Source organism: Brienomyrus brachyistius, chromosome 18 (genome assembly GCF_023856365.1).
Source record: "Brienomyrus brachyistius isolate T26 chromosome 18, BBRACH_0.4, whole genome shotgun sequence".
NCBI classification, from domain to species: Eukaryota; Metazoa; Chordata; class Actinopteri; order Osteoglossiformes; family Mormyridae; genus Brienomyrus; species Brienomyrus brachyistius.
In genome coordinates, this window is record NC_064550.1 from 17,213,727 (window position 1) to 17,239,272 (window position 25,546).

Consider the following 25,546-nt stretch of genomic DNA (forward strand, 5'->3'; position numbering starts at 1 on the left):
AGCTGTAAAACACATACAGTCCTTTTGGAGATGCACAAAAATCCACACCAGCCCAATCATACTGAGCCAAGAAACCCTTCATACTGTGGAACTTGGGGGATCAGAGTCATGTCGAATTTGATCTAACTATGAGAGGCCTCTCACCCTTCAGTTTCTCTGCCAGTACGTTATAAAATAACATACTATTGCACGTGCGACTCTACAGATATTGACTTTAGGTATCTGTGAGGAAGGGGAGCATGTTTCAGAGCCTCGTCAACACGTTAAGTTGACTAATGGGGTTGGCTTGGGAAAACCTGTCTTCAGGGTACATGCAAAAATGTGCCTTGTGTTTGGAAGAAAGCTGCAGTGGGGAGAAGGTGGTGGTGGGGGGGGGGCTTTGTAACCGGGAACATTTGCTTGGCAGCTGACAATCCCTTACACACTGGAGCTCCTGAAGCTCAGAATGAGTGGAACTCGCTGGGTGAGACACAAAAAGCAGCAGTATGTCCTTAAGTGTATTTTGCACAAGTCAAGGCCAAGCCACAAACTGGGAGTACTGAATTCTTTCATAAGATGCCTTGAAGGAAAACGGACAATCTCTACTAACTGTGGAAAAGCGATTGCTTAATAGTGGACATTCTGCACCTGCAGAGACCCAGGAGCTAAGCAGTTCTTGACAAATGGTGCATTAACTACAGTGAGTAACTTCAGTTAATATGAAATATATTACAGTAGTTCTTTAGGAGGTAGCGGTAGGGACTAAAAGCACATTACTAAAGTTCTTAAGCAAAAGATAAGAACTAATAACACAGTTACATATTAAATTAGGACCAAAATGTTATTTTCTGAAGATCTTAGCCTGTATAGGCACACCTGTGTTGGGATTGAGGCTGAATCTCCCTCCGGCATTCCCATCCTGGATACGATAAGAGACACGACCATTCTCCCCCTTGTCAGCATCACGGGCCATGACGTACAGCACCACAAAACCCACGGGCTGGTCCTCCATGACGCTAACAGCAGCAGGTGAGCTGAAAATGGGCTCATTGTCATTCTCGTCCGTCACAAAGATACGGGCCGTTACTGACCCCCACCGCCGCTGAGAAACATCGAGGGCAGAGTCAGTGGCCCGAACCACCAAGACAAAAGAAGGGGTGACCTCATGGTCCAGGGGCTGTATCAGGACCAGGACACCTGTGGATGGGTCCAGGGATAGAACCTCTGTGTCATTGGGCCAACGACGGAGAATGGAGTAGCGCACTTCGCTGTTGGGCCCACTCCCATCTCCATCCATGGCCTGGAAGGTGTAGACAGAGGAGCCGGGTGGCATGTTCTCAGAAACTACAATAGTAACGGGGTCCTCAGGAAATTGGGGGGCATGGTCATTGTTGTCCTGCACGTTGATGTCCAGCTGAACCAGGTGACTGTTGGGGTAAGCCTGGGAGAGGTCATCCACCTCAATCTGCAAGGTATAACGAGTCCCTCGCTCATAGTCCAGCTCCCGGGCCAGGTAAACATCTCCCGTAAGGTGGTCTACCATGAATGTGCCATCTCGGTCTGTGCCTCCTACTACCAGGTAGGTCACTTGGCCTTGTGGCTGCTTGTCATGTGTCCTTACAGAGCCAATGATAGAGCCAGGTTTAGCTCCCTCTACTGAGTTGAGGGTCATGGACAAAGAGTTGGTTTTTGGTGAAGTCTTGCTGGAGCCGATGACCTAAAGACAAAAGCACAGGACGCGATGAGTTGAATCAAAGATTCTTCTTCATGAAAATCGCAGGAATGTGTAATGAATCACACAGAAAGGAAATTTGCCTTAAGGATGAATGTTGGACTTTGTAATATGTGCAATACTTTACCTTCCCATACTATAATAAATTTAATCATTCAGAAACCAAACAATTCTGGGAGAAAGGGAGGGGGCTTTGTCTTGGGGGTCCAACTTGGCAGGAAAAGTCAGGCTATCATTACTCATACTGATTTGGTCTGCCTGCTCTTCATTATCCCTGTAAATTCATGTGTTCTGCTTTTCTTTTGACAGTAACCCCTGACTATGTTTAAAGTGTCCGTCTATGCCAAACCTGAATATCCTTGCTGCAAGGTGCTTTTGCGTCCAAATAGAGGCAACTTTATGCTTTTTCAGAACAGGATCTCTGCTGTCCTCTTTTCTCCTCCTGTCATCTTGTTTAGCATAGTCAGGTACACAGACTGTCCAATAACCTTCTGACACACTGAACAATATTTTGAGCTGACTATCTCCTGAAATGCTAATGCTAATTCTGACTCTGCTAGCCTCGGAATTAGCTTGAGTCAGTTAGCTCGAGTCAGCAAATTAGCTTGAGGAATTGCGAGAACGCTGTCATTCCAAGGCTAGCAGCATAAAGTTTCAGATCGATAGAGTCTAATTTGGGGCCTTTTGCCATAAGTTTGATTTCTTATACCAATGCTAATCAGCAGCCACGTTTCTCATGATGCAGGTGAGGCCTCCGATGTTGGAAGATCCTCTTTTGAGCCACATTAGGGTGGCTCTTTACTTTGTTCATGCCACAAAATCTCAGTAAATGACTACTGTGTGTGTAAAAATTCACAAAGACATTATTCCTTTGAGAAGGCACATACGTAGACTGTTACATCACCAGCATTAAGAACTTGGAGACACCAATTTGCCTAACCACATGACTGTGGAATGGAGGGACAGAGATCTAGGGATGGGAACTGGATGCCCAGCCATGGGGGTGCAGAGGCTACAGCGCCACCCTGTTGTCATTGGTGGTATTCTAATTGAAAGCAACATGCATGTGAAGGTTCCTCCGCTGAGCCTGGTTCTTCTCAGCTTGACGTTCTTTCACACTCCTGTTCCTGACCTGAAATGCTAAACTCAGCTGAGCTTCTCTGTGGTATTATTTATGGGAGAGCGCATTGCTAGCCATGCCTACAAGGCTTGAAAGCTCTGGACCACATCTCCATTTGCCTCTCAACAACTCTCAGCTGGTAGTGTTTTGATGCACATGATGTATTTGCTCTGCTGAGTGACATTTCCCCTGGCAGTGAATAACGCCCAAAACGCGAGAAGAACATCTTGCAAGTGTCAAAATGACACATCAATTTTTCCGGTTCCCTATACTGAGCAAGGAATGTGGAAGAATACATCTTCACTGCCTAACGACGTCTGCACCTTCAATTTGAGTTTCCTGAAGCACCTTTGGAAAAGAAAACGTGGACCATAAGTCAAGGTTTTTGCAGGCAGCAGTTCAGTTCTCCGGCCTGTTTGTGCTGATCTTTCACTCGACTGGAGTGCAAGCTCCTAGAGGCGTAAAAGAACCCTGCCAAGGCAGACCGAAGATGGGCAAGAACCCTCACCTGGACATGTAGGGCACATGTGGAGCTCTGGGGCGACAGGCCCCTGTCGGTGGCCGTCACCGTGAGCCTATACTCGTCCCGCTCGGCACGGCTCAGTGGGGCAGAGGTACGGAGCTCACCCGTGTTGGGGTTAAGGGAGAAGCGTTCTGCCCTTGGGCCTGTGGGAGCAGCGAATGAAAAGAGAGCACCGGAGATCAGGAGGCAAAGCCTTTTGATTGGCTAGCCTATGAAGGGACAACTGCCACTGATTCTCAACCCAGTCCTTGGGAACCCCCAGACAGTCCACATTTTTGTTCCATCCCACTCCTGTACCGGGTATTTGGTGTTCTTGGTTGTGCTGCGAGCAGCTAAAATGTGGACTGTCTAGGGGTACCGGAGAACTAGATTGAGTAACACTGGTCTACACGCACAGTTAAATAAGTCACATGTTGACTTGATTAGCGACCTGCAAGTTTGTGACTGGATTCTATTTCATTTCTGCCTTTGTCTTTTAACCCTCTTGTACATCATTATTCTCAGCATTTTTTTTTCTGTTCTCATGTCTGTGCTTATATGTGCTTATAGCAATTCAATGTGTTAACAAAGTGCTGTCCAACATATTGAGCAACATTAGAAACACATTCAATATGTCCAGCTAAATGTTTCAAGCTTCGCCGACTCTGTCTTGCCTGACAAGGAGTAGAAGACGGTCCCATTCTCCCCCTCATCAGGGTCTTTGGCGTGCACCGTGCCAATGAGGGATCCGGGTGCCACACTGTCCTGAACCTAGTGAGAGGAGTTAGTGCAACTGATTAACGGCTCACAGAAACTGGAGGTTGGGGGGTCGTATGGACGTGAATACGCTCTCACCTGCATGACCAGCTCCCTCCCCGAAGGCACCTGAGCAAAGGACGGCGCATTGTCGTTTTCGTCCAGCACCGTGATGTGGGCGGTGCCAGTGGCGCTGCGGGGGGGCGTACCCCCATCCTGTACCACCACCACCAACTGGTAGCTGGACTGCTGCTCACGATTCAGGGCCGTCTTTGTGCTGATCTCACCTGAAACACAAGGAGGGCGGAGTCAGATTAACAGCAGTGCTGGGGAGGAAACCTTCCCCTGAATCCAGAGCTTAATAACAATGATGATGATGGTGGTGATGATGATTTTTGAATCCCATGGTTAGCAAAAGAGTCACCTGTCCGTTGGGCCCTTGAGCAAGGCCCTTCGCGCCCCCAAAACGCCCAGGGGTGCCAGATTAATGACCTCAAGCTTCTCTCTTAACAGTGCATACAGACACACACACACACACCCACACACACACATGTATATACACACTCAAAGGAGAGCAAGATAAAAAAAAAGGCAGCATTCCAACGTAGTTGCGCAAATGGCAAATACAGCATGATTTTGTATCATTTTGAATCCGTGTGATTAATGATGATGATGATGATGATTATTGTCATCATACAGCTATAAGTAACAAGTACAGCTGGGTGGTGTGCTGTTCAGTGGGGTAGGTCTCTGCGTCTACGACTGGAAGGTCACGGTTTGACGGTTTGAATCCCATCCTTGGCAGAATGGTCACACATCTGCTGGGCCCTTGAGCAAGGCCCTTAAATCCCCTCAAAACGCAGCAGAGGTGCCAGATTAATTACTCCACACTTCACTTCACGGTGTATATATATGTGATTGTGTCTCAAAGCAGGGCATGATGGGATATGCCAAAACAAGCATTCCAATGCACTTGTGCAAATGGAAAATAAAGCATAATTTTCTGATGATGATTGTTATTATTCAGCTATGTATTGTGAGGATTGTTACTGCAATATACGCACCTGTCTGGGAGTTAATCTGGAAGTTTCTGTCTGTATGTAGCAGGCGGTAGGTGAGGCGGCTGTTGAGGCCGGCGTCGCGGTCGGTAGCAGAGACCCGGCCGAATCCAGTCTCCGAGGGCAGGTTCTCGCGCACGGCCAGGAAGACGCGCTCCTGCGTGAGGCGCGGGGCGTTGTCGTTCTCGTCCGTCACGGAGACGCGCACGGTGGCGCTGCCTGTCTTCTTCATCTGCCCGCTGCCTGATGTAGCCAGCACTGTCAGGAGGTACAGGTCCTTGGCTTCCCGGTCCAGGGCACTCTTCACAAAGAGCCAGCCGCTGTCGGGGGCCACACCGAAGCCTGCCGCATCACCATCGGGGCGTAGGTGGTATGCTAATGAGGGGGCGGAGCCTCCGGCAACCCCGGGGGCCTCCCTGCTGAGAGCGCGGACCTGAAGGAAGCGTGTGCTGAGGGGCGTGCCCTCTTTGAGTTCCACGCGGTAGGTAAGCGTGTCAAAAACTGGGCCTTGGTCATTTTCAGCCTGCACGTGCACCACCAGCGTGAAGGTGGCGCTCATCTGGGGTGCCCCCCCATCACGGGCCACCACCAGGAGGTCATAGCGTGGCACGCTCTCGTACGACAGGCTGCCGATCAGCCGGATGTCACCGCTGCCGCGCTCCACGCTGAAGGTGCGCTGACCAGCAGGAGACATGAGGTGGAAGCTGAGCTGGCCGTTGGGGCCCGAGTCGGGGTCGTCAGCCCGTACGCGGTACACTGTGGTCCCCATGCGTGTGTCCTCCGGCAGCAGCAGCGACTCAGAGGACGAGGGCAGGAAGACGGGCGCATTGTCGTTGACGTCGGCCACCGTGACACGTACCCGTGCCTGCCCGAAGGCGGGGGGGGAGCCGCTGCGCGCCTGCACTTCCAATTCCAGCCAGGGCCGGGCCTCGTGGTCCAGCGGCAGGCTGGTGCGCAGCGCGCCCATCTCCTCGTCGATAGTGAAGAAGCCGTCGGGGTCGCCCGCCGAGATGGTGTAGGAGACGTCCCGGGAGAGTCCTGAGGGACAGAGCATGAGGGTGGAAAGGATGGTGACACTCGAGAAGGAAATGGCACGTGGGAATCGCAACATTTGCCCTTTAAAACTGGGGCAGGCAGTCAATTCTGAGCAAGACAATGCTGTGAAAAGGAATCTTTGAAATTAACGTACTCACTAAATCATGCCCTAAATCTACATCTATAATATCGGTGCATAAATATGTTAAAAATGGAATACCACGCCCTACGTGCTGGTCAGATTTAACCAAGTCAGTGAACATTCGTTTTAAAAAAAAACATGGATATAATTCAAGCTTTTATTAACAAAGTTTTAAAGGTTTACATGAAGGTATGTGTAGGTGATGGGGCCATGGTCCATAGGTCTATGCCTCGGGAGTCAGTAGATCATACATATTTTTTTATCTAAATGCCTAGTTACCTGACTTGAGTGAGTGAAAGTATTAGGTTAGGTCGAGTCAGTGATTTGATAATAGGTTTGGACCCAGTGACTGATGTGTGCTGTTCTTCTTTGCTTAGTTTATAGATGCGTGTTTAGTCTGGGTTTGGATCTGACTCCGCGCACAGTGACCACGCTGACTCACCGCTCCTGCTGTTCGCACGCACCACGCCCACCTCCGTCCCCCGGAGCACATCTTCTGACACGGTGAAGAAGTACTGCGCCTGCTCAAACACAGGGGGCGCCACTGAGCCAGCAACCACGCTGATGTTGACGCGGGCGCTGGCGGGGGCCGACTGGCCGCCGCCGTCCTGGGCTCCGATCACCATGGAAATGACGGAGTTGGCCTTGCCGTGAAGAGAGCGGGAGAGGGAGATCACACCTGCGGGGGGTAAGTGCAAATAAGATTCTGAAATCATACCTGTGGGGATGGGGGGGGGGGGGCACCTGAAATCACACCTGTACTTTCTGCCCAATAGAACCTGGCCTTCTGCTACTAACAAATAATTTCCATACACATTAAGGTAAGAAAAACCGCAAAGCAGAATTATTCACAAATAAAATTACGATACGAAATCAGTTTAATCTGAAACAAGAATCTTTACATCAAACCACATTTGGAAATGCTTTTATTTAGAATTGACGGCTTTAAGTACAAATGTTTTGCAATGTCAGACTGCTGGGTCAAATTGTCAGGGAGCCGCACAGCCACCACACTGACCTGTGTCCTTGTTCAGGGTGAAGAAGGGGGAGTTGTAGCCTGGGATGATGTGGTAGGTCACCTTCCCGTTGGCTCCCGCGTCAGGGTCGTAGGCCGTCACCCGGACGACCGAAGTTCCAGGTGTGCTTTGCGTGCTCAGGCTGACGGCGTAGAGCACAGGGTAAAAGGTGGGCACATTGTCGTTGATGTCCATCAGGGTCACCTTCACGGATGCTGTGGAGCTCAGTCCACCCTGGAGAAAGGAAAGGGGGGGAGGTATATCTTCAGCTTCCTTCTGTTGTTCCTCTACGGTTCTACAAGGCTAACAGTTGAAGGATTTCCATTGGGGGGTGGGGTTGGATTGAGACCAAGTGTGGTGGTGTTGGGGGGGGGGGTGTTACTTGGGGTCAGAAGTGGGAATCGTTCAGCACCTCTGAGAGCTCTGCGCTTCTTCTGTCTTTCATTTTAAACAGAAGAATGGGGAGGGTGGAGCAAAAACCGCAGATGGGGAAAGGGGCCGGAGGTTTGGTGGTGGGCCAGACTCCCCAGCATTTCAGATACGAATGGCTGGCGTCCATGCGGCTGCTGCCTAGTGCTGATGGCTTTACCATCTCTGCGACCATCTTCGCCCTAAATGTTACTTGGCACGCCATGAAATGGATGCTATTTGTGGCTCCAGCCAAAGGGATCTTTCAGGGGGTTACTTTTAATTTGTTTTGAGTTGTACTTTGCTCCTGTGTCCTTGCATACATCCTTGAGATCCTCTTGTGGCCCCAAGGTGACCCGGTCTACGTCCTTGACTCACCCCGTCCGCTGCAGTCACAGCAAAGTCATAGCTGGATGGACCTTGATCCCGGTCCAAAGCCATGTTGGTGCAGATCCGGCCTGTCTCCTTGCCGATGGTAAATTGAGTGGGGGCTGTGCTGCCGGTTCCGGATCCAATGGAATAGGATATGGTCCCAAAAGAACCTCTGTCCTCGTCAGTCGCCATCACCTGCGGAAACGCAAACAAGAAAACGATAATATTACGGCGAGAACAATCAGGCCAGGAAAACACACGTGTTAAGAAAACACCTGTGAAAAAAGCGTTGATAATTTAATATTTAGCGTCATTTTAGCTGCGTTAGGAAAACCTCGAAAAGCCTGATCGTGTGAACCAGGCGTTGGAAAGAAAAATACGGGCCACCCACTCTACAAACAAACAGGTCGCCTGTGTCCACACCCTGACACCCCTGTAGCTCAGATTACAAACTCTGAGGCTATATTGCCCCCTACATATCCCACCGGCAAGCTCATTCCCACCCTCTGTCTGAGTTTTGGATCTTGTGCCAGCACACAGGCCATCTGGGGGGGGGCAGTGTTTTCAGAGGAAGCCAGGGGGGCTGAATGGTTTTCACAGATCCTGGGCCATACATTTTGAACAAACGTATGGCTGGCTGCCATGACTCGGGGATGGGGAGTGGTTGAATGGATCGGTAATGGCGGGGGCCTGCCCTGCCCAGCACAGTGGCAGGAAACACACGCAGAGCAAAGAATGCCGATTCGGCTACCAGGACCTCAAGGCCGTCACCTGGGATGCCTGTCCAATCACTACACTGGTCCCCTGGGCGGGACGATGGTGACCTAGCCAATCACAGAAACCTATAGGCACTAGTAAATGAATTCTTGGCAAATGATTGCCCCTTGATAGCTCCTGGAGTTATTCAATCCCTGCGCCTAAATCGCTCTCTTTTCGTACTGGCAGAGGCATGATGCATTCCAGTGAATCTTAAAAACATACTGCACAGGGCCGATTAATTCATCGGAAGCGGGCCAGTTTCCGTCTAGGTTCCAGCAGTCCAACAGGACATTTTTGTGAGGGAAAACACTGCTGGACAGAGATGAGAACTGTTGTTTACCCCACATGCTTTTGCGGAACTTGCAGACTCCCCCGACCGATTTCTGACAGGATTATGATGCATCATGGGTAAAAGTCTTTCCACGGTAGATATTGAGTTGTTTCAAGACCTAATAAAATGTCCCATCCCACGCTAGTATGTATGTCCACTCTGATACCTCCAACATCTAAGGGTCTGTGAGAAGGGGTAGCAACCTGAAGGTTCTCTCAGAAGGTCAGAGTGCTCCATTCCACCACCATGTCTCCACCAACTCCCCCCACCTCTATCTCCAGCCGTATCATTTCCTGTCCTGTGGCTGGGTGGCTGCAGTGAGCTCTGAATGCAAGCCCTATTCGAGGAGAAACATAACTCCTAATCGCTTTCCATTTCAGTCACAAAGAATCATGGGGTGTTTATTTTTCTGGGCACCCTGCCCCTGTAAAATCCTGGCAACTGGACAAGTCCTGTATTGAATATTTATGATATGGAAGCTAAAGGAAATGTGGCAGGAACCATCTAGCACCCGGGAACCCAAAACGACAAGGAAGGAAAGGAAGGAACTAGTTAACTGGCTGACGGACAAGACAGGAGACTGGAGAAAGAGATGGGGAGGTATAAATCACACATCAAGCAAGGCAGTATGGGTAACTAGAATGTCAATTTAAGCTAATATCATTGAGGGTCCCTCTGCAGGCAATGAGATGTAGGTGAAGGTGGGAGTTGATCATCATCTTCAAATTAAGCTCAGTCTTCTCTGCTATGGATCTTTTTCATTGAGGCACCCAGATACGTGAAAATGAGCCGTATGTCTCTGGGGTAATGCAGGGCAGAAACGTTTCCCATGGAACTTAGCCGTCACTAGTCTCCGTGCATGCAAGAGCTAAACCATCACGGGCAGCTCTGCTCAGCTTCCCAACCGGCTAATCCTGTCCTTTTGCAGCAATCAATAACAGATCATCAACCATGCCTGCGAAAAGAGGTCGAAAAAGCACAAAACACACAATTATGTTTTGAACTTAAAGGAAAACCGGAAAACTGTCAACGGACTGCTAAATTGGTCTCAGCGTGTAACATCAGAGTTCCCTTCTGTCGGCACATGTTGGATTTATTCCCTAGAAAGGCAGCTTAGGTCTCCCATGTAAGGAGTGTGCTGGGATTGTCCCTGTAGCCCAGTCAGCACGTGGGGGGAAAACGACAGGGGCACGTGAGCCAAACCTTGTGCCTTTAGATGTTCAAAGTTTGTAGGCTATCCAGAACAGAGGAGTTAAGCTGAAAGCGTGGAAACTGAAAGCCATTCTCACATGTAGAGTCAGAATGAACAGGAATATAAACATCAGTAAAAGTCAAACAAAAGCAAATACAAGCGTTTTACATTAGCAAAGTTTGTTTTCTTAAACAGGATTCTGTTCCATGTTGGCCCTTGTTAAAATACGATAAGTTTTACAAAAACAGATATTCTCACGTTTGTTTTTAGACGGTTTACCTAAGACACAAATGCAAAAACTGGGAAAAAATTCAAGTTCGATGAGGCTAATAATTTTGACCTTTGTGGTGGTCTAGCTCTTGTGAGTTACTCCCGTGGGAACGAGACTGATTTCCATCCCTTATTCTCAATTCTCATTTCACAAATGATCCATACAAATCTAACATGAAATCATTTACACTTATGGCAAAGTCATCATCGGTGAACTGTATAACGTGATATCTGTTTAATGTCCTCTATTAAATCAACAATAAATACTGGCCTGTAAGATGAAAACGCCACAATGAAACGTGATGAGGCCACTTGGCACGCCGTGTCCGGTCTCTGAGATTTCCTGAACGGGCTCTTTGGGGTCCTGCCACATTAAGGTGGTCTGTGTGGACTGAGATGCCCCCCTCCCATGCCATTGTTTAGTTTCGAGTCAAAAGTTCAACGGGGAAAGGAGACAGGGGCTCCAGGCCAGACGAGGTCCAAGGCCTCTGTGTAGACTGATCAAAGGCTGCCCTAAAATTCCATGGTTCTTTCAAATATGATTGCACATAGTTCATTCCTCCATAAAAATTTGATATTTATTGAATTAGGTTTTTTATATCTCTGGAAACATATAGCTTTTTATATAGCGGAGCGGAGTTTGTGGGGGGGGGGGGGCAGCCCACTCAAAAAGTGTACTTTTAGAAACCAATGATGGCCTGGTTTTACCATCGGGGCCCTGAGCGTGGCCCCGAGCGTGGCCCCGAGCGTGGTCCCGAGCGTGGCCCCAAGCGTGGTCCCGAGCGTGGTCCCGAGCGTGGTCCCGAGCGTGGCCCTGAGCGTGGTCCCGAGCGTGGTCCCGAGCGTGGCCCCGTGCGTGGTCCCGAGCGTGGTCCCGAGCGTGGTCCCGAGCGTGGCCCCTTGCGTGGTCCCGAGCGTGGCCCCGAGCGTGGTCCCGAGCGTGGCCCCGAGCGTGGTCCCGAGCGTGGTCCCGAGCGTGGTCCCGAGCGTGGTCCCGAGCGTGGCCCTGAACCCTCAATTACTCCAGGGACTGTCAAACCCTGACTTTTCTCAGCACTGTATGAGGCTCTGGAAAATAGCGCTTGCTAAACAAAATGTTAATGTAAAATAAAAAAATGACGTTTGAGAAGAGTGCATGTGAATTATGGGGGGGGGGGGGGTAGTGATTGGGGTTGAGCAAGCGCCCAAACAGAAGTGAACCGCACTGTTATCCGCTTGACACAACCCAAGGACACGGGACTGTCAGAGAGCCAGTGTCCTCATCATGACCTCACAGCCTATAGGAGGAAAAACAAAGGAGCTCACTGGGGGACATGCTGAGTTGATACAGTATGTTTTAATACACATTTGCATTCCTCTGAAGTAAATCTGTTTAACTTTCATCAAGATATTCAATGAGTGTATTTAAATAGAGCAGATACAATGGAAGGGAGCCTCACGACTTCTTTGGAGTTCAACAATCCAGATCCCCTACCCAGGTCTCTCTACTAGAGTTACATACCCAGGTCTCTCTACTAGAGCTACATACCCAGGTCTCTCTACTAGAGCTACATACCCAGGTCTCTCTACTAGAGCTACATACCCAGGTCTCTTTACTAGAGCTCCGTACCCAGGTTTCTCTACTAGAGCTACCCAGGTCTTTCTACTAGAGCTACATACCCAGGTCTCTCTACTTGAGTTACATACCCAGGTCTCTCTACTAGAGCTACATACCCAGGTCTCTCTACTAGAGCTACATACCCAGGTCTCTCTACTAGAGCTACATACCCAGGTCTCTTTACTAGAGCTCCGTACCCAGGTTTCTCTACTAGAGCTACCCAGGTCTTTCTACTAGAGCTACATACCCAGGTCTCTCTACTAGAGCTACCCCAGTCTCTGTAAGTCAAAGTCAACTTTATTGTCATTGCATCCACACACAACAAAATAAAAACAAAACAATAACAAAATAATAAAATAAAATGATAGCAAGCCCTCCTAGTGTAAGCATCAAACATAAGAAAAGTGAAAGACTGTAGTTTTCAAAAGGCTCACTCCACTAGAAGAATCTGAACTTACTGAGAGTCTGAACTTACTGGAATGTACGGAGATGGCTGGATAGGGACCTAATGGCCTATACAGGGGCCCCAGCTGTAAGCTGGTTGGCCCCCAGAGTGTCCCCTCCCCAACTCACTAAGGTTGGCCTCTCTGTATGAATTATGGCCTCTCTTATGTCCCACACCTTAAAAAAATCCTTGAATGGCCCCTGTAGGGACCTGATTGCTAATGGAAACTGAGGGGAGGGGGAGAAGCAGGTCTCCCATGAGGTTATTTCTGATAGTTTGTTGGTATTAGCCCCAGATGCTAAAAATTCAGAATGCTACAGCTATGTGAATTTGGAGTCAGCTCAGTAAATACTGGGGTACGGCAAACCTGACTGGATGAGTCTTTCTTGCCTGTGCCTTTAAGTTGCGACAGGACAGATAACACTCATTGCACGTGACAGTGTTCTGGAACGATGCAAGCATGGGGCCACATTATGGGGGAGGGGCCCCAAGGGTACGGGTGGCTCCCCGTCATTGCATGAATAACAAGCCCTTGTGGATTTATTGTGAGAGCAAAGGGTGATGCATCAGTGCCAGCGGTTAAGCCAGGCTTGGCGGACAAAGTGAGCGTATTTTGTCGGACCTCATCTGTCGCCTGCTGACTTCTGAAATTCATCAAACGGCCGTCAGATCTTAAGGAGAACTGAAAAAGTACTGAAATCAAGTCCGTATCTATTCGTGTGGGAGACCAGACTTGGCATCACTAAGACTCCATACGGCACTTTCCTTCAGCATCACATTTGCTAATCATTCTCAAAAACAGAATTCCTTATTTTCGACAGGCAGGGGCGTACACAGGGGCGGGGCCACAGGGGCACTGACCCCATCTGAAAGCTGACTGGACCCTAGAGTGCCCTCTCTCCTGTCACTCACCAATTCAAAACATACCATTGGCTAATGATAAGGTTGGCCCCCTTGTTTGAATTATACCCCCATCTCTAAAAGAATTCTAGAATCGCTCCTAAATGCAAGACAAGTGCTACCACAGGCGATCCACAGATATTCCGCCTGCCCACCTCCCCTGTACACCGTTACATGGCCCAGATGAAACTACTGAGGAACTCGGCTCAAACTAAAGAACCAACGATCTCCTCTGAGAGTCATCCATCTATACTCCATCGCTCTCGCCATACAATCGCTCTCTGGCAAGCGAAATGTGAGCACAGCCTCATAATTCTTCCTCTCTTTTCAGAGCTTTATTTATCTCTAGAGGAGGCCAGCCACAGCTTTTTTTGGAGGTCAGATGCATGCGAAACTTGTGCCCCTTCAAGAGCCAATGGGATCGTTCTCCGGCAAATGTGCTGCACCTGGTGATCTGGGAATGAAAGCCTCAAAGTTGACGTACAATCAGCGCATTCTCCATTTCGATGCTGCTCTCCTGTTACCCAAAGCTTGTATCCTCAAAGTGTATGACTGCCGGGCTTGCTTCTGGCCTTTTGGTCTAGGGCTACAATTCTCACTTTAGGCACAAGAGGTTCTGGGTTTGAATCCCACACAAGCCTATGCACAGCTGGGTAGACTTTATTCTTAGTGGGTGGCGTGTGGACTCAGTGGATTGGGATGTCACCACTCTGAATCCCAGAGTTGGATGATTAATTTCACCATTGGGCTCTTGAGCAATGACCTTAACTGCCAGTTCATCCAGGGCCCGGCTGACCCTGGTTTGAATTGTATGTTGCCCTTAGTCTGCTGAATGAATAAACTATGTTGTATATTTTCAGATGTTTCGACTGAGCCGGTTCCATAGTGTCACATCAGTGGTACCTGAGCTCTGTACTCTTCACTTCAACCAGTACAACCACCGGTCGATATGTTAGTACCAATGTTGATTGTTAACTGTTCCATTTCAAACAGGCAATTGATCTAGTACTAACGTAGTTAACATCCAATATGCAGCTTCTCGTCAAAGAGGAGCTGAAATTACGCAGCTTTGTCTCGTTCTGCGTTTTTTTAAAATTTATTATTTATTTTTTTTAAATGAATATGCTTTCGGATAAAAGAGAAACTCAGCTAGGGGCTCGGAAGGAGAACAGTCACATTAAATTTATGCTCAATTAACACCCAATCGAGCGGTACATTTGATTCAATTAACTGAAAATTGCAGAAGAATCTCTCCCAGTGGCGTGACTGAGAAGTGTTGATTCAGGACTAACACAATCCATGCCGGAGAAAGCTTGAAAAAACTGTGCCTCTTTGTTTCCTCACATAATTCCCCTCAGCCCCCCCCTCCTCACCACAGCTCTGCCTGCTTGCTCCTCTAGCTCAACAAGTAGAGGGCTGGGCTAAAGACACAAAAGTTGTGGCTCTGAATACCTGGACGGACTCAAACTGTAATCCTCTCCTCTACTGTCGCTTTGGATTAAAGTGTCAAACTAATATAAAATGCTACACTGTCCACATATATGAGTGTCATAACACTTTGGCGACCAGGGGCAGCAGGTAAATTTCACACATATTGTAGGGTGCAAGCATCTGATACGGCAACAGAGTAAGTCCAAAGTGCAACGAAGAGGCATAATGGAAGTAGGCCGCCGAGTGCAAGCAGGCCGCAGAGCTGGGCCTTTTCCCCATTCCCCTAGCTCCCTGCCTCCGCCCCAGCTGTACTGTTCCTGCGAGAGCCTGTCTTTCCCCTCTGCCGTTCGCAGCTGGAAGCGATTAAAAGATCAAACTGCTGCAGGACAGAGAGAGAGAAGCAGAGAGCAACAGGGGGGAACGTGTAGGGAGATAGGGAGGGAGAGGAAAAGACGGCCAGCTATTCTGGGATTTTGGAGGGAAATGTAAATGAAAGGATTCGATAATGAAAGCTATTTAGGATCATCAGATGAAAAAATATACACGCACAAAGAACATCTGTGGAACCTATCGATGTGGACGCACCCAAAACCTGTGCTTCAGAGTGCCTGGAACCCTAAACGCACCACTGCAGGCCTAAGTACTGAGGCTTTTCAGCAGTACCAACCTGAATGGGTTGTTAAGTGACGGAAAACAGACCCCCAGTGCTGAGACTGTTTATAATGGACCAGTGACATGAGTTGATGAAGTGTGTTTACCAAAAAAAAAAAAATCAAAAAAGGCTGGTAGGGCTTCATGTGACTGCCCCTTGGGTTCTCTGGTGGGACAGAACTGCAGTTTCTCTTACGCTCGTGGCAAAGATTTATCCATTTTTGAAGCCCTTGAAGAAGCTGAACATCAATCAGTTTCATTTTAGCCACCACAAACAATGATGCTTCCCACCACAAAGTTGGGAAAGCATGTTCCAGGAAAGATGCAAAGAAAAGCCCCCAGAAATGGATCAGCCCAAAAGCAAATTTGGGTAATACCAGCTTCTCTGGCCTGGTGGACACCAACTTCCAGGCGCTGGAGAACAGCAGTCGATAGCAATAAACAATAACTGTTGTCACCTAATGAATTCACAGCCATCTGGATTCCCATATCTTTGGAAGAGGAAGATGAATACATGGGTCTTCAGTGAAACATCTGAAGCATGGCATCCCAAAAAAGAAGGGGAGGGGGGAGAAAGGAGGAAGTAAAGGAGGGATCGCATTCCAAGGTCATAGTTTCGGATGACAAATGAACATGCTGATGTGGAAATCGCGATTACAAACAGAAAGGCCATGCGTTGGGTATACAGTTTCGCAGCCCTGTACGTTGTTTGTTATTACATGGCTCGCAGAGCCTTGCATGCCGTCTATGTTATTAATTTCGGGGTTTATCTCCTACGGGCCGCTGAGCCAGACAGGGTCGGTCCCGCCTTATTGTTAGAGCCTTCAGAGTGTAACCTGTTATAACAGGAAGCAGCCTTGAATACAGGGAGCAGGATGGAGTCTTTTTGGGGTTTTTTTTCCCCCCGCTTGTTCCTGGGAATTAAATATATTTCCCAATTTATGGAAAGCTTTCTTTAAAAAAAAAAAAAAAAAAAAAGGATTCGATTACACCAGGAAAACCCACAGCTAAATTATTCCATCATATCGTTAGCATAAAGAGCTGCTCTTAGCCATTCCGTCTGCCTGTCCCTTTAATTTAAAAAAAGCGGGAGGCCAGAAAACGGGGAATGAAGGTCAAGAGAAGTTAATTCCATGCAAGACCAAAATAGGGGTGATTTCAGGGCGCCTCAGTCTATATTTAGCTGTAAGGTAATTAAACACAATCCGCTATTTGAGAATGTGTCCGAGAAGCTATTTATACAGCAACTCTTATTCAGGGGCCCATCTGTGCGCTCTTTAGAAGCAAATTCTGAGAAAGGGGGCTAGTGATTGGCAGGTCACCCCAATGAGAATCAAATCAAGGCCCACTTTTCGCAGCTAATAAATATTTATAGCCATAAATGTGCAAGGCAAATATCCCCAGCCTTTTGAGCTGGCTAGACTAAGATTCAATTAAGCGGAACGCACTGCAAAAAAACGTCTCTTTACGTTGGAAAGGAGACAAGGTTCTATGCAACAGATATATCGAGTTACCTGTTAACTATACAATGACAGATACTGATGTTGCGAGAAAAAATACAATGGATAGCAAAGAGTGCCAATAGAATTAACAATCAGCAGGAATGAACAGGCTAGTGCAAGTTTAAGTCGTGCTGCTTAGCTGAGCGTGGCTAGGCAGTGAAGTAAGCACACATTTAAGGCAGTTTGCAAGAAGAACACCAGTTGTAAGCATTATTTTAGGATGTAGTAATGCTTAGAAAACAGCGAATAAATATTTATATTTACTTTGTTTTCTTATAAACAAGACAGCCTGTTTTCTGTTTTCTTTTGGCAAGTTGGTTTTCATTACCGCATATTTCTGGCAGACCCTCACACTTGGATGTACCTAATAACTGCAAATATGACCACAGAAAAACACCATTTCTGTTGATCAGGGAGATTCTACTGTTTTTTTTAAGATGTGGGCATATGAGGGGCCATAATTTATACAGAGGGGCCGAGCTAAACATGAGCCATGGGTATGTTTTGAATCAGAGACACAGGAGGCTCATGGGAAAGTGGCAGAACAAAAAATGATTGGTTCAGAGAAATTAATAATCAGATTGTAAAGGAGGCGGGTTCAAGCAACCAAGGCATCTCATTAGTTGGACCCACCTCCTCTACAATGTGATTGGTTATCTCTCTGAACCAATCATTTTTTTCATTCTGCCCTCTGAACATTTTTGTGTAAGTAAAACTCCCATGGGCACAGGGGCGGGGGCAATCCGGCGGCCAATGAGCTTTCATATGGTGCCAGTGCCCTTGTGGCCCCGCCCCTGCCTGTGGAACATAAGGAATCCTAATTCTGAGAATGATATTAGAAGTGATGCTAAAGTAAAGTACCTTACGGAGCCTTAGCGAGGCCCAGTGGCCTGTACCACGAAGCGGGGTTACTGGCTTATTGGGGTAACTGGTCGGATTTAAGGTAGCACAGTTTAAATAGACTTCATATTCGTTCGCTTACATTTTGCCCAGACCACCTTAAATCCGATGAGTTACCCCGATACGCCGGTAACCTGCTTCGTAGTGCTGGCCACAGGTCTCCCACATGAACAGACTGGACTTTAGGCCTTTCTGTTCAGGCTTTGCTCTCTTGCCTAATATCTGACGGCCGTTTGATGAAGCTAAGAAGTCAGCAGGCACCAGACGAGGCTCCACAATATACGCTCTATATGCTCCTTTTGTTCACCGAAGCGCCGGTCTGGCTTAACCGCTGCCACTGATGCATCCCCCTTCGCTCTCGCCATAAATCCGCACGGGCTTGTTATTCGCCTCTGTAACGATGAGGAGCCACCAGTAGAGATGAAGGTCATGCTGTGGGAGGTGGGCGAGGTGAGAAGTGAGGTTCAGCTGGGGGGGGCGGGGGGCAGGCTGGGGGGGGGGCTTCCCCAGACAGCCCCAGCCCTTGTTCTGTGCTCACAAATCACCTCAATTTCTGGAAAAGCAGTTGGCCTCGCTACTCAGCTAGCTGGAACAGGCGTCCCTGTAGAGTTCAGTCCAAACTCCTCCTGCGCCATGCGTCACAAGTTCGGAGCAGTCGGCACGTTTAATGTTTAACGCTGGCAAGACACCGTAACCTGTTTTTTCCTAACCCCCCCCCCACACACACACACACACACACACTTTATTTGAGCCATTACAGAGCTCCCCACAAATGCTGTGTGTGTGCTAATGATGACCTTTTTCCAAAGAAGCAGATCCTCCTTTTAAATGCCCAAGAAAGTGAACCAGTTTAAAAATGGAACAATTTAACGTGAATTGGTGTCGTTTTAAATTCATGGGCTCGTAATGTATCTCAGGACCGTAACTGGGATTTGGCTGCTGGCCCTTAGGAGAAAGTAAAATATATATCAAAATCAGTAATATACGTTCGTTTCAAAGAAGTATTATATGGATGTATAAAATATATATACATTTACTACAATATGCATCATTGGGTAAAAATAGTCCATTTACTGGATATTTTGTACTGGTTTTTTCCATCCTTTGGTCTTACCCGGGTCAGGGTTGTGGGGGGTCTGGTGCCAATCGCAGTCAGCACTGGGCACAAGGGACAGCAGATCATTGGCTGGGCTCATATGCTCACGTTCTACGGGCAATTTAGTGTCTGACTGCATCTCTTTGGACTGCAAGAGGCACCCTGCAATGATGGGGGGGCAGTACGAGGGTGCAGGCAGGATTAAAACCCCCCAGCACTGTGTCCACGCTGATAATAATGACAGCAATATGTCATTGCCTGTTAGGCTGTTATATTCTATAGAGATCTTATAAAGGATTTTTTTTCCCTTATAAAAGATTTTAATAAAGTTTCAAGAAATCCACGCAAAAGATGATAAAGTACCAAATAGGATGTAGGCAAGACCTTCAAACATCCAAACTTCTGCTGACTTTTCATTTCAAACGTTGAAAATTTATTTGAACATTTGGACGGCGACAGTGTGAGGCCGGGGTGTCTGGTGTTCCGGCTCCCACGCTTGCCTGAACCCCTTTGTTTGTCATTATTATTATCCGTTACTGCCGCAGTGCAGCTGTGATATTAAACCAAACCAGTCTTGGGACAATATTGTGAAGAGCGTCGTTTCTGTTCATCTAAGACAAGGCGTTGCAGTCGGAAAGAGGTGCGAAAAATGTTGAAATCTCTCAACACCGAAGAATAACAAACATGCTGTAATATATCACACACAGCCAAGTGAGAAAGCAGCTTGTCTGCATTTTTCATGAGCTTTTCACAATGACGCCGCAAAGCTTTTCATGCTATGCGCTTGTGGGACTCTGTTCCCCAAGTATTTCAAGCCACAGACTACTTCCCTCTTAAGGGTTTTCTTTAAGATGACTTGTAATATGTACGTCATGCTTTTGGAAACGAATAAGTCAAGGATGAAGTAAAATGACGTTGGTGCGGCGGGATGCAAAAACTGAAGGGGGTGCATAAATTTCTATGAGTGTGATGCCTCAGCATTTTTAGATCTAGGTTATAGATTTTTTTCAGCCTATTTAACACCAGGCTACAATTGCATCTAAGTTTTTCTCCCTCGTTATCCATATGCTACAGAGCATCACTGCTGGATGAACACAAAGTACGCTTCATTTTTTAATGGTTTTTTACTATGGACAGAAAACACCCATTCTACTGATGAAATGCATCCAACCAATGAAAAGATGTTTTATATAGTCATTTATTTAATTAGTATTAATGGTTCTGCTAGTTAACCGCAATATTCATGATGGGTGTTTGTATGGATTGCATTATTATCACTAAATTTAGCAACGTAGCGTCAATAGCTAGATAGCTAGCTAACCAACATCGGTAATTGCGAACATGAAGAGAGATTAGTTTGTATCTTGCTGACCCTGTCACTGTCCCTTTGAAATAATAAACCGTTCCCTGACGTTTGTGCAAAGACAGGTTTCTATATGCGGTGAAACGGGTGTTTTATTACATTGTTTTAGATGTACTTTCTAAAGTAGTTTTTAATAGATTTTTCGGCAGTATGTGTTTTTGATTGCCTAGCGACAATATTAAATTATGTTCCCTCAAAAAGCAAGGGCCCTGACTCCCAATCAGAAGAGGCACACTGGTCCGTCCGAGAGAGATGCTGCACATCGCAGGCTTCTGATTGGATGTGGGCATTGCTGCTGCATTGCCCAGTTTGTTCATTAACTGGGCCTAACAGGGGGGTTCCGCTCTGGGCACAGAGTGACAGCAGGATTCACACTTGTCCTCCCACTGCCCCTCTCTGATTGGCTATTCCTGTTTCACAGCCTTAAAGCTGCCAAGTTAGACATCTGCCTGAATCCGCTGCCTATTCTGCTTCAGATGCAGCAGAGCGCAGCGACTGACCCGGTGCAGATATCTCGCTGGGAAAGGCAGATTCGAGGGCGGGGCTGGCCCCCAATACGAAGACTCCCCATCTGGGTGCCCTGGTCCGGGGTAACGTCCAGGGGACTGGATAAGCTGCCAGCTTCATCTCAAAGCAGAACCCCCACCTTCATCCACTGAAAATGGGCAGGAGGCACACATATGGGCTGTCTAACGAGGAAATCTCGTTTAAAAATCTGATTGTTGACTTAGATTTATTGATGTGTAGGGTCTATTGAGGGGAAGGGGGGGGGTATAAATGAAATTGATGACACCCTGGCTAACAATGGCCTGTTATGGCCTTAGATGGATAATCCGATCAGTGACTGCTGTGAGAGCAAAAGCTCTGCTTACACAGAAGCAGCTAGAAGCATGAAGTAAACAGGACCAGGCCGGTGGATTTGTCCAGGCGCCAAAAAGAAAACAGGAAGTGGATCCGAGTCGCCGGGGGCACTTGAGCAAAAAAACAAACGTCATAAAGACACCAGGAGCACGTGGACTGGGATAAAGCTGGGGCACCCTGTTAATTTCACGGCAGACGTTACTAGTGGACGCTGTCTGTTGGTTTGGGCTGTCCCACACTGCACGGACATGCTAACAAGTTAACCCAGCACATTCACGGTGACAGGGTAAAGTCTGTCTTGAAGTTTCTCTCAGACACATACATCAAGGAACGAGGAGACCAGGGAGGTGAGGCGGGACAAGACACTCCATCTGTGGCAGACTCACCTCCCAGACGAACTGTTTAGCAAACCCGCCCAGGAGTCAAAGCACTCTCAAATATCATCCGAAGGGTCACGGGTCTATTACGTGCCTCTCTCGGTAACCCAAACAAATGGCCCCCAGCGATATTAAACTCGCTCCCGCAGAATGTAATCGTGGCTGCCAAAGGGACGCTAAATCAGAGCTTGTTTTAAGCCGGGGCGACAGCCCCCTAGGAGGAGGACGAGCCGCTCAGGGTGCAAGAGCCACTCAAGTCTGTCGCAATAATGCGGATAAGGGCAGCCTGTCACGGTCACACAAATGAGTTAAAAGATAGTGTCTCCCCCCCAGTGCAGCATTTGGGATTGGCCATTTTCAGATTGTGGGGGGGGGGGAGGGGAGAATTAAACTCATCAATCCAGCAGAGACTGTTGCAATCCAGGTTCTCCTGGTGAGCAAGACGGAAGAAATATGTATTAGTGGCTAAGATGGTGCAGGTCCAGGCCAAGCAGCTGTGCAGGTAGGAATAAGGAGGCAGGCATGTTGCTCGCATGCAGCACCTCAGACCCCGAAAACAACATCGGGTATCACTATTACACTGCAAGCAGCAGCTCCTAATATATTAGGCTGTTAACTTTTAAACACACATCGTTAAACCAAGCTGCGCAATCCTCCCAAGAACGAGGACCAAAAAAGGACTGTAAAGTAGATTATAAAACTGCGCTTTACACTGCTAGATTGTATATTTTATTACATAAAGCTTGATTGATTTTCATATTTTTGGAACAATTTAACCTTTTTCCTTTGCTGTTGAAACAAACTGTGCTTCCTGGCCAATATTTCAACCGTACTTCAAACATTTACGTTCGACCGTGTCATTTGATTTTCAATTTTAAGTGCTGCTGAGACAAGTTACCTAAATTTCTTCCCTCTGTCTCCCTCTGTTTATAAAAGGCATTTAACATTCTCCTTCTGTGTAAAACAGGGATCCCAGTTGAGAGAGAGAGTGTGTGTGTTTCAGAGAGAGCAAGTTCGTAAGCGGAGAGCATCCCTCTCCATTTGTGCCACAAAGTACGGCAAAAGGAAAATCGGCATCTCCAGAGAAACATTACTGACATCATGCAGGCCGATGGAGAAAATTCATAAATCCGACAGTGAGACGTCCGTTCTGTGAACACATGCCCTGGGTGAAAGTGTCAGGAAAGAAACACCACCCAGTGTTAACATTGGCCTTCAGCAACAAATGTAGCCAAAATCTTGTGATGCAAAAGACATATAGACCATGGACAGGGATTCAGGAACTGAGGAGAATGGGGAGGGGGGTATGTGTGCCCCACAACATTTAATTTGGAATCACCCCCCCCCCCAATCAATACATCTTTTATTTAAATGACTGTGTCCACCCCAATATCAAATTCCCTCCTACTTTGTTGATTATGTATACAAGTGTGAAAAGCATATGATACACATGTATACCTGTCAAGAGGACAAATAAATAAAATAACACCATTTAATCGAAATATTAATTTCCTTTTCTGAGACTCATCTCCTCAGTCTCCAGAAAGGACCTTGCGCCTTTCGAACATCCAGCACACAACAAGCGCCCACCTCCTGCGCATGTCCCGACCTCCCGTCCAGTGCAATATTTCTGGGAACAGACTGCTTTGTAAGCTACTGGCAGAGACCTGCAGTTCGCACCCAAGGCAGTAGAGGGCACAAGTCCCAGCGACAGGGCCCAGGGTACCATTTGGCATTCGTTAGCTCAGCGGCTGCACGAGTGTCATCTGACAAGCCCAGGTGTCTGAGTGACACGAAACATAAAAACTGGGTGGAAAAAATTGCTGCTTTTTATATAAACTTCTCATATACTGTGAGCGAACTGTACTGAGTACTTTTTTATGAATCATTAAAAATGACCCAGAGCCTGGATATGAAAAAGGAACAGAAAAGAAAGAATGAGTGAAATAAGGGCAGAATCTGGAGCCCCTCGTCGGGGTGGTGCTGCTGAGGCGCAGGTTCTGGGAGCTGCGATTTGGAAGCCGCTTCAATGCAGCTTTGCCGCATTGTTGAGCCAGATTACATCATGGAGGAAAAAAAAACAGGCCTCAACTGGCCAATAATTGCTGAACCCATTGTGATCGGACTTCCTTCCGTGCATTTCACAGCAGTGGGCCCCTACACTTTATCTACATCTTGGAGTTTTCATCAGCTCACCGTCGATTATTTCAGTCCTCGTTCAGCCTTTCCACTTCATTTGATGGCTTCCATCGTAGGGAACTGGGCTATCTGAACTGGGCTATCAACCTCCCAGTGCTCTTAAAAACAGCTCTCGGCGTTTAAGCGCCCACCCACACATGCCAAACGATGGGGCAATAGCCTTCTCTTCATCCACTTCCAGTCTTTCCCTAGACAAACAAACGTAGTTTGCATTTCCCTGCATCACTCGTTTTCCGGTCAGGTTAAGCAAAAGTTGCAGCCAGCACCTGCAGAAACGCAGCCCTCAATGCGACATGGTGGCGGCACTGGCTGCTGTGGTATCTCAGGTTCCCGAAGTGCCAGAGTGTCAAACATCCATTTGAAGGTCTTTGAGGACAGAAATAATTGAGGATACTTGCCCGAAATAGAAAGCCAGCCAATCGCAAGGCACACGGACACACACTGAGGGCCAATCAGATACATCTGTTTATCTATGGACTATTGCAAACTGGAGAAAACCCAGGGAAATGTAGGGTGAACATTCAACCTCTGCAGGGGATCAAACCCACAACCCTAGTGAAGTAAGATTACATTACCACTCACCCTATTCTACTAATTCATACATAATGTAACCCTACCTACTAGGGGCTGCAAACCTTTGTCTTCCCTATCACTATAGATGCAGAGATGTGGGTCAGCAGAGCCACTGGACTTTCCAGGACCTTGTTGTGTCCAGATGTTTTCTACATCACACCGCCGTCCACTCGGTAAGAACAAGGTACCCATCTGAGAGGTCAAGAGGACAATCTGTTGAACATGTGAAATCCAGGGGTCCAAAGGTCATTAAAATACCCAGCTGCCCCCGTTCCTGACCTCTGACCCCTGCAAATGCCCTGCTGCCTGATCAAGCCCCATTATTTGTTAGATCTCAGGTGGCCAATCAGAAACATGTGATCAGCAGAGGGCCAATGAGAAACTAGACTTCAAGTGAGTATGTGTAACGTCTAACCTGACAATGATGACTGCTGTCTCACATTCCTTACTGTCTCAGTGTGAACACACACACTACATGTGTGTTAAGGAGCCGTGAGTCAAAGGTTACATTTGGATTACAAGGACACATGCCGTTTTCAATAAAGAGTTTGCTCTTCCCGACTGAGAGAACCGGTTTCAGAGCATAGAGAACAGCAAAGGCAAGCCAGCCGGTATTTTAGCTTCCAATTATTTTTTTAATGAGGCTGCAGCACTTTAATTGGGCAAATTTTTCTTGAGAAATGGCATCGACCTGCCCCACAGTCCCCTGACTGCTCTCAAACTTCCCGCTTCAACTCCATCATTAAAAAAGGGCAAATATGCGGTGGACAGTTTTTGAAGAAAAAAAAATGCAGCCAAAATACGAAGCTTTAATAGCATACGGCAATATTTCTAAACAAATCCCTTATCTCTCTCGATAAATGGTTTATCCGTTTTCTTCGCCAGCACAGCTGGAAAATTTAAGCGGGTGCATAAAATTTTTAGATACCAAAGTGCTCTATTTGTCTTTGGCCTGATTGCCGAGGGTGGGCTCATTGAA

General features: G+C 47.5%; 1 protein-coding gene across 1 annotated transcript in view; it reads right to left on the reverse strand.

The window, feature by feature from the left end:
• The window catches only part of LOC125713383 (protocadherin-16-like), a 94,832-nt gene that overhangs the window by 16,950 nt on the left and 52,336 nt on the right, over positions 1-25,546 (reverse strand). The window contains exons 3-10 of the mRNA XM_048984441.1: positions 8,127-8,315; positions 7,343-7,574; positions 6,767-7,003; positions 5,154-6,185; positions 4,189-4,376; positions 4,008-4,104; positions 3,340-3,497; positions 856-1,696 (exon numbers count right to left, since the gene is read on the reverse strand). Coding sequence (XP_048840398.1) covers positions 856-1,696; positions 3,340-3,497; positions 4,008-4,104; positions 4,189-4,376; positions 5,154-6,185; positions 6,767-7,003; positions 7,343-7,574; positions 8,127-8,315 — 2,974 coding nt within the window. The remainder of the gene's footprint in view (positions 1-855; positions 1,697-3,339; positions 3,498-4,007; positions 4,105-4,188; positions 4,377-5,153; positions 6,186-6,766; positions 7,004-7,342; positions 7,575-8,126; positions 8,316-25,546) is intronic.